The following is a 12,842-nucleotide window of genomic DNA, read 5'->3' on the forward strand; positions in this document are numbered from 1 at the left end:
TCATACTATCATGGTCCTTGAACAAAGTTTACTGAGACCCTATTAAATGCAGGGATCTGAGCATACAATGGCCAGTAAGGTCTGTTCCTTCTCCCTAAAGAACTTGTTCCCACTGCATTGGGTTTTCCTTCCTTCATGTTAACTGTAGCATTATGTGGTATATTAATGTATTATGTAATCACCCCAGTTTGGAAATGCATTGGCCTAGAAGTGTCCACATCACTTCTTTTAATAACAGTCCATTGAGCAGAACTAGTCACAATGGCCCCACCTAACTGTGGAGGTTCAGAGAACCATGAGGGATGATCCTTTGATGAGCAGAAAATGACCCTGTCTTAAGTATATACTACAGTGAAGATCCCAAACATCAGGGGGTTACAGTCAGAGAGAAGAACATGAGCAAAGGCATGAATACATGAGGCCTTTTGGGGAAACAGAGTTGCTAATACAGAATGGTCTGAGATTAACCTAGAAAAATAGGTTAAATCCAATAGGACAAGTCTTTGAAGGCAATGCTTCTAAGAAACTTGGACTTTGCTCTGAAGATCATGAGGAGGTTTTAGAGAAGGGAACCAAATGGTCAGAATTGTGTTTTTAGAGAAATACCCTTACAGTGGAGGATGCTGATATATATGGATAAGTGGATTCTGTTGAGCTCAGAATAATTTTTGAGAAGCATGCAAATAATATTAAAATCCTAGTTTCTTATTTTAGAAGTTTCTTTTTTAATTTCAGAGTGCTCCTAACAGTGGGTTTTGTTCTCTATACTTGCTCCCTAAAATGTCAGTGCCTCACGATCCTTAAGAAGGTTTTAGGTTTTACTGACTACAGAAACACCCAATTAAGTTTCCTCTTCCCTGGCCTTCTCCCTGTACCATATCTCCCTTGGCTCTCCCCTCCACCACCCCTCAACCTACCCGCTAAAGTGCTCTTCAAAACTTCAAAACACTTTTAAGGAGGGTCGGCCAAAGACAAGACAAAAAGGTAGCATGAATAGCATCTCAAAAAGAGAGGGACTTTTGCATCAATGGATTGGGGTTATTCTCACCCCTGCCCCTCTGGCTAGCTGAGGCCCTCAGTACATATGGGATTTACCACCAACCATGAACAAAAAGTCTGGTCTGTAGTCCTCCTTGTAAACTTGAATGTAGAGCCATTCATCTCTCAGCCCCTGAAATCTTTCCAAGGTGAATGGGTGGTTGAGAGGAGGCAGATTCCCTCTCTTAGGAACAGCCATAAAACCAACAGGTACCCTTCTCCGATACCAGTTCTTCCACTGGGCTATGCCCCTATCCTTGGGTCTTCCCAGGTGCTCCAGAGGCAATATAGCATCATGGTTAAAAGGGTGGATCCAAAGCCAAACAGCTCAAGTCGAAGCCCAGATCCACCACCTTCCAGCTGGCAACCTTGAGCAACTTTCTTAACTTCTCTGGGCCTCCGTTTTCATAAAATAGAATTGATAATAATATACGACTCAAAGGATCTTTGTGAGATGTAAATGAGTTTTAATCCATGTAAAGTTACTTTAGTTCCTGGTATGCAGTAAATGTTAGACAGTATTATTTGGCAACATGTCTTAAGTGGGAGGTCTCACAAAATAACTTCAATTATTTTTTGCATATACCACACAAGCCACTGTTATTATAGGATTTCATATAATCCTCATGCAACCCTAATGAATTTGGCCTTTTCTGAGGTGAGAGACTTCAAGTCTGTTGAAGCCTAATGAGCTTCATTTTTTAATGAGCCTAATTTTTTAATCTTATTTTATTTAAATTCAATTAATTAACATACAGTGTATCATTAGCTTCAGATGTAGAGGTCAGGGATTCATCTGTTGCATACAACACCCAGTGCTCATCATATCACATGCCCTCCTTCATGCGTGTCACTTACTCACCTCCCCTCTAACAGTGGGTTTTGTTCTCTATACTTGCTCCCTAAAATGTCAGTGCCTCACGATCCTTAAGAAGGTTTTAGGTTTGTTTCCTAGAACTAAGAGTCTCTCATGGCTGGTCTCCCTCTCTGATTTTGTCTTATTTTATTTTTCCCTCCCCTCCCCTATGATCCTCTGTTTTGTTTCTTAAATTCCACATATGAGTGAAACAATATGATAATTGTCTTTCTCAGACTGACTTATTTCATTTAGCATAATACCCTCCAGTTCCATCCATGTCGTTGCAAATGGTAAGACTTCATCCTTTCTGATGGCTGAGTAATATTTATCTGCCGATGGGCATGTCTATGAGCCTAAGAGAAATGCATTCCCAAGAACAGTCATCTATGGGGGTCATGAATCTTTGTCTGCTCTGTTCTGAGATATATTTTAAGTACCCGGACTCCTGAGTGGCACATAGTAGGAGTACCATAAGTATTTATTGAATGAACGAACAAACAAACAAACAAGCCTGGGAAGTGGTGTGTGTCACTCAGTAAAAGCATGGGTTTTGGAGTCAGGTAGATCTGAGGTTTCATGCTGGCTGCACCATTCAGTAGATCTGCATGACCTCTGACAAGTTCATCCTTCTCCCATATCCTCATTTATAAAATGAGGGTAAAAATAACTATTGCTTCAGAGTTGCTGTCAGAACTAAGCACAACACTGGGGGACACTGTCTAGCATAAAACTGAGCATATACTAGGAGCTCAGTAAATGGTACCTATCCTTGTTATTGCATATTCAGTATTTATGCACATAAATTAATAATGGGGGAAACAACACAAAACACAGAGAGATGAAATAAATCATGTTTATGTGTTTACGTGTCAAATATATATTTGGCAAAATTAAAGACTGGCTTTCTTTTTGTTCTTTTCCCTCTGTTGTCTTCAGCATTATGGTACTTACTAAAGTGAGAAAGAAAAGAGTAGGAGGGGGACCTGTAGGGGGGGAGGCTGCAGAGAAGTAGGGAAGAAAAAAGGCTGAGGAAACTCTAGAAGGAAGTCAGGGAGAGAATGGAGTCCATTCTGCAAGAAAAAGCAAGGATAGAAGGAGAGGGGAGCCGGTTGGTAGAGAAATCTCTCCTCTCACCAATCTGCCCTCCACCCTGCCTCTAGCTCGCCCTTTCTACCGTTAATATCCAAGTCTGTTTCTCCTACCTTGTCTACATCAAACTCCATGATGGAGTCTAAAAGCCTCTAGAGGTATCTCTGCTTCCTACAGGACAAAGTCCATATAAAGCCCTCCATGATTTGGGTTATGCGCTACCTGACCTGTCTGAACTGAACTCTTCGTTCTCCTTCATGTGCTGCAGAGGTGACAGACCTCTCAGTGATGTGTGCTGTGCCTTCACACACTTCTTCTTGGCTCTGTGAGTGAACGTCTTCCTGGAAGCCCTAGTCACACTTAAAGACCCAGTTCGAATGCCTCCTGCCACGTGAAGTTTTGCCGTGGCCCCCGAACAGACCAGATCCCCCAGGCCACTGTACCATCACAGGTCTGCAGGCCTGTGAATGTTCCACCATATTGTAATCATTTGACTCTCTGAGGACAATAATTAGAGGTACCATTCTGTGAGAACTGCAGGCATTCATTGTGCAGTGTTCATGGAAGAAGCCAATATAGGTCACTTTCAATTTGCTTTTATAATTTCAGGTACAGCATGGGTCATCTCTGGCATCACATTCCCAAAAAGAATTCCTTTTGGTGGCCCGCTGGCTGCTGGCTCCGCCCTGAAGCTCCCTAACCATCCCACAGACCCTTAGCACCTTGTGGATATCTTCCTTAGAAAGATTCAGCAAGAGAGATTAACTGGCCCTCAAGTCATATTAAAAATGTTTTTTAAATGCAAAAATAAGAACCCAGTAAAATGGTGCCACTGTCCCAATGTAATTATTTCTGTGATGGACCGTTTGCTCTTAATTGCAAAGATATGCCTGTCTTAGTGTCAGTCGTGGTACTATTTTGTTTATTTGGCCTAATTATTAGAACCATATCCTAATGGTGGTTGGGGCTAATGTGAGGACTGGGCGAGTCCCACATTGGATACTGAACTCATGAAGAGTTTTGGAAGTGCCCAGAACATCCTGGCACTCGATAAATATCGGTTCCATCTGAATCTAAGTTTCTGACCCTCGGTCACATTTCTAACCTGATTCTTTTTTATTATTATTATTTAAATTCAATTAGCCAACCTACAATACATCATTAGTTTTTGGTGTAGTGTTAAACGATTCATTAGTTGCGTATTCTGAGATGCCCGTGTAAGCCAGGGGGAACAGCTATCCTCCACCACAACACAATCCAAAAAGCTCTGGCAGTTTCTGGAAAGATTCTGTGTCATAATTGTACATATTGTGGCATAAGCCCACTAAAAGCAGCGCCTCAGCCCTCGGGAGCGGGAAGCCCAGGCCAAGGGAAGTCTCCATCTGACTTGTGGAGACCTGGAAACTACAGTGGTTAAGATGGGCAGTTCCCTGTCCTGCAAAGCACTAGATATCTCTGCTATGGCACAGAGTGAGGGAGGATGACAAATTTTGAGCCGACCAATTAGTAAAATTAATAAAGACAGTTTTGGGTGGCAGGGATAAAACAGGTGGGCAGGTTTTCCGAGTTAAAAATGTAGGTGTCTTAGAGCCCGCAACAGGTTTGTTTCCACGGTGCCTCCATGTCACGGGCATGTCTTCACCTCCACTGACTCCGGATTTACAGAAGATCCGCCCAATTCTGTGCATGTCCCCACCTGGCCCTGCTTCTCCCTGGATTCTTCAAACATTTGACTTATTTGAAGGGCCCAGAAGTTTGCAAAGTTCGGAGCAGTCAGCGTTTTGTGATTTTTGCCAGTCATCTCTGACATCACCTTTTCTTACATTTTAGATCATGTTTTGCTAATACAAGGGGCTTTATCTTCAAACTTGGAAATTCCTTCTTTATTACAGAATAAGATTTCTCGCTTTTAATAACCCCCATTTAATCTACAGGTGTGGGGGGGGAGTAAGCAAAATATTGATGTTACAATATGGAATGTACAACTTCCTGTATCTTAGAGCAGTTTTCCATAATATTTTTATTTGTGATAGACCTGTAAGTTGTTAAGACACCTTAGGTACTCTCCCTCACCCCATCCTGCCAGGAGGGTCCGGTCATTTCTCCAGCCCTGCCTGCAGCCTGGGCTGCCCCAAGAATGCAGGTGCATGGTGACGCCTGCGCCCACGGACACACCATCCTTCACCTTTTTATTTATAGTCAAAAGTGGCCATAGGGATATAAGAAACCCTAGATATCCTGACAAACACGAAGGTAAGAACTGTGGTTCACCTCCTTGGGGACCACTGTGAGCTCTTCTCCGCATCCAGCACACCAGATACCCTGGAAGCAAGGCCCAGCAATCTCATTTTCAAGAAGCTCGCCTGCAGATTTGATGTACACATTACTTTGAGAACACGCCCAGAGGTCTGCCTGTGCCCCCAGATGCACATAGGTGGACATGGGCCGCCAGGTCTCTTATTATCCAGCTGAGCAGGGGCTGGTCGGCCGTACCTCACATTCAGAAGCTGGTTTTGCCTCCAAGGATGAAATGATTTTTGTCTGGGGTTCACGTGGTATGGGAGCAGTAGTCTCCTATTAAAAAATATTTTGAGATGGAGAAAGACCTGAGAAATGGCAGTTGAACATACTCTTCAGGTCTTGTTTATTGTTTTTTGTATTGTACACTCAGATGGCAACTGTAGATTCTAGAGCTCTAAAATCATCTTGAGCAAGTTCCCTAATTCATTCATTTGGCTGGCCTGAATTCATGCCATCATGCAGCATAGTTTTATCCTCCTATTTATTCCCCAGCAAAGTTTATTCTAAGACTCCCCTTTAGGGTAGACTACCGACTGCCATCACAGATCATCAAAATGTCTTTCCTAGTAGCGTGTCCAGATCCTCCTTGTGCCTTGTAAATCCATTTCTTTAATCCTGTTAAATACCCTTAAATTCCTCCATCAATACCTCAACTTCCTACTCATCTTCTCTCCATTTTTCTGGCAAAAGAACATCTGTTCATAAATCAGATAATTGAGCACTTAAAAGGTAGAGCTACAACTTACAGATAATCTGTTCAAGTACATCGGCGGAGTAGCTCTGATGATAGATAATTTATGTGGCACAGGGACCTGGCATTCAGCAATATTGAATCACATAGTGAAAAGGTAATTCGCTCTCAATTATTTTTCAATCCTTCTGATTCCATTTAGGGGAGTCTCTATCTCATGCTAGTGTATTTTTAATGCCCCTCTAATGCTTACTAACCTCCCTACTGTACACATCAAGCACTGGCCTCAGAATCAAAGCCATCAATCAGGCCCACATATTTAGCCAACATTTATTCAGATCAGTTAGTTTTCATTGTATTTATTTTTGTGATTATCTTCTATCAAGTGATACTCTATTTATGAGAGTTTATAAGTTTCATAAGTCTCCCTATAAATGCATTTATTTTTTTAATCTAAATTGAGTAAGAACATTTTTTAAAAATCAGGTGGCATGTGACAGGGGTGCAGTATGATTTTTGACTTCTGTAGGCCCTAGGCATTTTACATTTCTGGGTCCTTTCTGATGTTTATTTATATGTACATATATATGTATATACATTTATTTAGATATCTATTTATATAAATATTTATTATATAGTTTATATCTTATATATGCATATATATGTATATATATTATATATGTAACCTTTTATGACTGCATTATTATAAAGATGAATATAATCTTCAACTCACAATGTTCATTTTTTTTCTTCTGATCATAGAAGAAATTAAAACATTTTCATGGGCCTTGGACAACATGTCTACCATGCCTAATGCCTGGGTGAGCCCTACAATGTGATATAGCAAAGCTTAAAACACTACTTTGTCATGACTGAAGTTTGAGGTGCACTAGTTTAATGCAACCCCCTCATTTTACAAAAAAAAAAAAAAAAATACTGAGCTTCACAAATGTATAAGAACCTGACTAAAGTCTTATAATGTGGTAGGATACAACCAGAACTAGATCCCAAATGCCAGCTTCCTGATCTTTCTACTTAATTCCACTGCATTCTTCCTTGGAGCCTCTCCTCCAAAAGCCTTTTTCTTATCCCATCTCCTTCACATCATAATTAAGTTACGGGTCCCTCCTTGAATCTAGCCCTCTGCTCAAGGCTGAGCGTCTCTGTGTAGAGGTGACAACATGTGGTGGGTCCTCTCTGAGGGCTGACCTTTGCCTTGGGATGCTGCTCAGTTTGTGGTGATAATCATTGCTCCATAAAGGAAACCCACCTGAACCCCATTAAGAAAACTCACAAAGGATGCCAAAACCCAAGACAGATTTGGGCTTCCCTTTTTGGATGCAATTTTTTTTTTTTAACACAGTCTCATTAACATTAGCGGCACTGGAAACTGGAGCTTGGGATAAGATTTCTTATATTTTAGACCAGTGCTTTCTAGGGCAGAGTTTATAGATTAAATCAAAAGTTTATTCCTTGGGCTATCAACCTTTCATCTTACTTAGCACTTAAAAACAAACAGTAGAACCTCAGGAACTCAGCTGCGGGCAATTGTTCTCTTGACAATGCACTGCAGAAAACAGTCCAATGCAATTCTTAAGAGCCCCCCTCTGGCAACTAGACTTTATCTCTTTCTTCGCTCATTCAAAGTGTATCTACACCTGAGAAAACTTTAAAAGGTATTTGCGGGGGCACCTGGGTGGCGCAGTCCATTGAGCGTCTGCCTTTGGCTCAAGTCATGATTTCAGGATCCTGGCATCGAGCCCCACATCAGGCTCCCTGCTCAACGGGCGGTCTGTTTCTCCCTCTGCTCCTCCCCCCTGCTCATGCACTCTCTCTCAAATAAATAAATAAAATCTTTTTAAAAATAATAATAATAAAATAAAAGGTATTTGTGTTTGAGAAATAGAAACAGATCATTCCTGAGTATGCTTTTTTTTTTTTTTTTTTTTGTCAAATGATCCTTTATTGAAGTATTTTCCTTTGTGGTTCTTAAGTAGCTGGGCATTCCACTGTACCACTGTTGATATCATCTACGATGTCATGAGGATGGCGGCCATCAACATTGCAACCCACAAACTGGGAAGTCCCCAGATTCTCTTTAACGGCTCCAGAGAGCTCTCTGACTATAAAGATTGGTACTGCATCTGTCGGGCAATGTGGACAATTTCATCAAAAGTGAGACTTCCACTGTGTTTGCCGGTCTTTTGCTTCTCTCTGTCTCTGACTGGTTCCTGGGGGCCTTTGACGATAGGGCAGAGGCAGAAGGTACTACTAAATGTGGGCCTGTCTATTCCAAATGGTCAGTTTCACTGTCATGTTCAGACCCTTCCAGTCACCTGTTGCCTTGCATGTCATCACCAATCTTTTTGGGTGACAGACCCAGGGTCCAGTCTTGGGGGCTGGGGCAGATGTGGCACCGACTTCCCAGCTCATGCACTTCAGGTCTATGACTTTGATCTCGTTGGGGTGGAGTTTAGACAACATGGCAAAGGCAGCTGCCAAATGAACAGGATGCGGGATGACCAAGAAAGTTACACCTTGACCTCCTCTGAGTCGAAAGCTGGAAGAGCTGCCTGCAGCTGTCTTTCTCACTGTACCACTGAAAAGTCCTGACTTTATGCCAGCTGATTTTATTGTTTATTATTATTCAGAATGGTTATATGCCACAAGAAAGAACACATTTGGCAAAATACATTTTTTACAGTGAAGAGCTCTTTATTTTGAGGCTCAAGCAAAAAATAGTTCTGGTCAGTTGAGTGGCAACGTAAGTGATTTTCAGTCATCCACTCCCACAGGCTTATTGAGTCAAAGATTACTTAACTATATCTTTTAAAAATATCATTCTAATGTAGAAAACAGAGCCTAGCATTTGCAGACAGAACTGGTCTTGAACCCTACCTCCAGATGTACTCGCTCTATTATCTTGGGTGAGATAATGATCTTTTCTGAGTCTTTGTTACCTCATCTGCAAAATGGAGTTAATAATTCCTATTAAAAATGTTGTTTTGAAGATTTATCTCCACAAATATTTATTGAGCACCTCTTTTGTGCCAGGCTCTTTTATACAAATACCACAGTGAACAAAACATAGGATTACCCTTCTTGTGCAGCAAGTGGTCTTGAATGGACTTGAATATTTCCTTCCTGGTTCTGAAATCATTCAAGCAGAGTGTTGCCTGGGAGTGGATTAGAACTGGATTTCTTGTACCTGTAGTTCTGAAATAATGATCCCTCTTGCTGCTGCAGATTTTGGGTTACAATTGAGCTGCTAAATGTTACTTAGAGATTCAGCAGGACCATTTATAGATTTTTACCATTTTATTAGTTTATAAAACCTTAGCTACCTGCAGAGCAATGTTTATATTTGCTATATTTTACACTACTTTTACTTTTATCAATAGGTATGGTTTAACAGTAAACATCATCTGCCTTACACATTTTTAGAGAGGTAGATATACATTCTTTAGGCCTGAAAACTCTGAATGATATGTTGGTACCCTGAGATTTGCCACTGGGCCAACTGGCACACAAAAATATCTTTTGTCATTGATTATGTCATTGATGGAACAAGTAGCTCCTTTTTCGTGGTGATGATGACATTAATGAAGTGATCTAGAAAGATCTTCATTTTTCAAAGAGATTTTCTGTCTGGCATCCTCAAAATACATCCTAACCCTTCCAGGTATGACATCCGATAATCAGCAAGTAGGCTGAGTAAAAGAATGATAACTAGATAACTAAGAATATTCAGATTAGTTATTTGAACTTACATAATTTTATAGAAAAATGGATGATTATCTGGAACAATGGATGAAGAGGTAGAATTTAAACACTTTTTAATATTAACAAATAAAAATAATATGTCATCATGGTTCTATAACTCACACAGGCCACCAGAGTCAGCACTATCTTTAGTGTAAAATGGAGTTAGTAATTCCCATTAAAAATGTTGTTTTTTCCCCATGTGAGATTTGACAAGACTTGGACTTACTGTTAGCTATACATTTGAATTTTACACATGAATGCACCATTACAAAACTACTGTTGGTATCTCAAATCATTGGTGAAACTCCAGGCCAATGTCATCTGAGGTGACTAGATTATAATGAATGAAACAATAAAATAGATCTTTAAAACACATACTGTCTCTGTATCAACACACACGTACATTTTGCATGGTTCCCTTCAGAGCTAATTATACTGTTTTAGAACGACAATAGAGAAGCAAAGGATAAGGAAATATAAAGCTACCCAACTGTAGAATCACCCACCTGACATTCTAGGAATACCATACTCTAATTACTAATATATTGGCAGTCTGCACAGTTATCTAGAGGAGAACATTTAAAGCAAAGAATTTCTACTATCTTAGTATTTCTTTAAAAATCTTGTATTTCTGTTTTTTCTATAAATATAAACAATATATTGCTTCAAAGATGTTCACTTTGATATCACTACCATGTCTTTTCCTGCCAAGGTCCACCTGCCCCCTGGTACCATGATACTTATTATAGTTTGAAAATTATAACATTCAATTACCTGCATTTTCCTTGACTATCCAAACAATACAGTGAGAGCAGAGCAAAGATTCTTTTGTGGCCATTAAGGAGGTACTAAGTAGAATTCAAACTTACTCATGGTTCAGTTCTCAGTTCTGCCATCTTCTTTCTCTTGAGAAACTTAAATGTTGGAAGATAAATCTATATCCTAACCCACTTTTACCTAAGAAGATCTTTGTCCCTTATATCTGTCCATCAAATTTCAACACCAAGACAAGCTGACTTTCCTTTCTTCTTACCAAATTTCATCCCCATCTTGGCCCACTGAAATGAGCATCAGAGTGGCCACTGGGTCCAAAAAACAAATGGGAAGTTCCCATCAAGCTTCTTTGGAGTCTGTCTTCAAACATTATATCTAAATCCATGCTCTGCTGGTACAAACCAGTACATCCTTTCTGGAAGCTAGTTTGGCATTATTTCCTAACCTGCTGCTGGTACACACATAATTTGGCATTATGCCTTTAACTATAAGAAAATCATCTAGGGGTGCCTGGGTGGCTCAGTTGGTTAAGCGACTGCCTTCGGCTCAGGTCATGATCCTGGAGTCCCGGGATCGAGTCCCACATCGGGCTCCCTGCTCAGCGGGGAGTCTGCTTCTCCCTCTGACCCTCCCCACTCTCATGCTCTCTCTATCTCATTCTCTCTCTCAAATAAATAAATAAAATCTTAAAAAAAAAAAAAAGAAAATCATCTAACATTCAGACATTCACACAAAGAATTCTACAAAAGATATTCATGACATTTTTCATAAATGAAAAATTGAAAATCTTTTACTACTTAATGTCCAAGAACAGGAATTGGTCAAATAAATTTTCATATATCCAATATATCCATAAAATGGAGTTTCAAGCAACTATGGACAAGGTTAATATTCTAGAAGAATTTCTAAAATGGCATATCAAAAATTCCCATTTGGGGCACCTGGATGGCTTGGTTGGTTAAGCATCTGACTCTTGATTTCAGCTCAGGTCATGATCTCAGGTTTGTGAGATCTAGCCCCCAGTTGGGCTGACACGCAAGGGGTAGACCCTGCTTAAGATTCTCTTTCTCCCTCTGCCCTCCCCCGCAAAATTCTCATGCTACAGTCTCAAAACAAAATTCTGTGCACAGTATGATCTTAACTATGTATAAATAATATGAACAAGGAGGAGGAAATGACATCTACCAAAATATTAACAGTGGTTATTTTTATTCCTTTATTATGTTCCAGTTTTTTCTTATACATCCTTCAAAATCATTGAAATTTGCTGAGACAGTCATAAATAAAATAAAATTTTAAAAATTCAGATAGATAAGAAAAACACCAGTAGAGCGATCAATACACCACATGTTTTCCTGTCCATCCTACCTCTTAGAGGAGCCATTTACAACTGCTCTCTGCTGTGGCGCTTTTGCTAGGAATTTGCACTATTTCTTCTCCTACTGGAGACAAAACAAGTATTGAGGGGCGATGATAAGAATCTGTGTCACCTGCTCTTTGTTCTTTTTCAGCACACAACAGTTTTGCCCTTTATATTAATCGAGATGAGGACATCACACCATGCGTATCCCAGCAGGAGCAGTGGACTCGCCGCCATATGTACCTTCTCTGTTGGCTATATATTATGGTAAGGACAGTGCCTGCTGGGCTTTCGTATTGTATTTGATTTTGCACTGCTAAATTTGGGCACATATTTCATTATGGATATAATCACTAACAGATTCACACTGCGTGCCTCATTTGGTCCAGGACCTGGGCTTTGTCTCATTTCCCCAGATGCTTATATTTTTAGAAAGTATATGCCAAACCTCATACAACAGGAATTTGTTGAACAATCCCATGTAAGCAATGGTTCTTCCAAGGCTACATTTTTCAACTCTTTTTCAAACTAAATGTTTTTCTTGGACAGCAGTTTTATTGTTTAAGGGCTTTTGCTTGGGATTTTTTTGTTGTTGCTGTTGTTGGTGAGCAAATGCAAATGAGGACAGAAGAAATGGCCTCTTTAGAGGAGTGACCTTAAATTTCATAGGAAACAAGTGAAAATGGACGTTCTCCTGAGTCAGTTTAGAACCTGTCTTACAATTAGCGATTATGCATAGCAGGCATTTAAGGGTTGTTTTTTTTTTTTTAATTGTGATAAATAAATTACAAGAAATCTCCACTTGGTCTGTTGGGTATGAGTAAGTCCCAAGTGGGTGGTGCTACCTTTATCTGATAACAACACAGTTGCCTGTTGAGTTTACTTCACATTAGTTTCAGTTCATTGAAATGTTTTAATATTTCAAAATTATTTCTTTTAAGACAGAATTTCTTACTTCTCTTTAG

At 40.0% G+C, this 12,842-nt stretch overlaps 1 protein-coding gene across 10 annotated transcripts in view; it reads left to right on the forward strand.

Moving 5' to 3' along the window:
• The window catches only part of AIG1 (androgen induced 1), a 301,519-nt gene that overhangs the window by 175,103 nt on the left and 113,574 nt on the right, over positions 1-12,842 (forward strand). For 8 of the 10 annotated variants that reach the window (XR_010413796.1, XM_045865648.3, XM_045865651.3 and 5 more), the window contains one exon: positions 12,029-12,144. The exons of the other annotated variants lie outside the window; for them this stretch is intronic. Coding sequence is in view for 7 of the 8 variants with exons in the window: in XM_045865648.3 (XP_045721604.1) it covers positions 12,029-12,144 (116 nt within the window). In the remaining variant the exon portion in view is untranslated. The remainder of the gene's footprint in view (positions 1-12,028; positions 12,145-12,842) is intronic. 10 annotated transcript variants of the gene reach the window in all.

The sequence above is a fragment of the Mirounga angustirostris genome, unplaced genomic scaffold (assembly GCF_029215605.1).
Source record: "Mirounga angustirostris isolate CCGP_5_RB_7025 unplaced genomic scaffold, mMirAng1.0.hap1 SCAF_8, whole genome shotgun sequence".
NCBI classification, from domain to species: Eukaryota; Metazoa; Chordata; class Mammalia; order Carnivora; family Phocidae; genus Mirounga; species Mirounga angustirostris.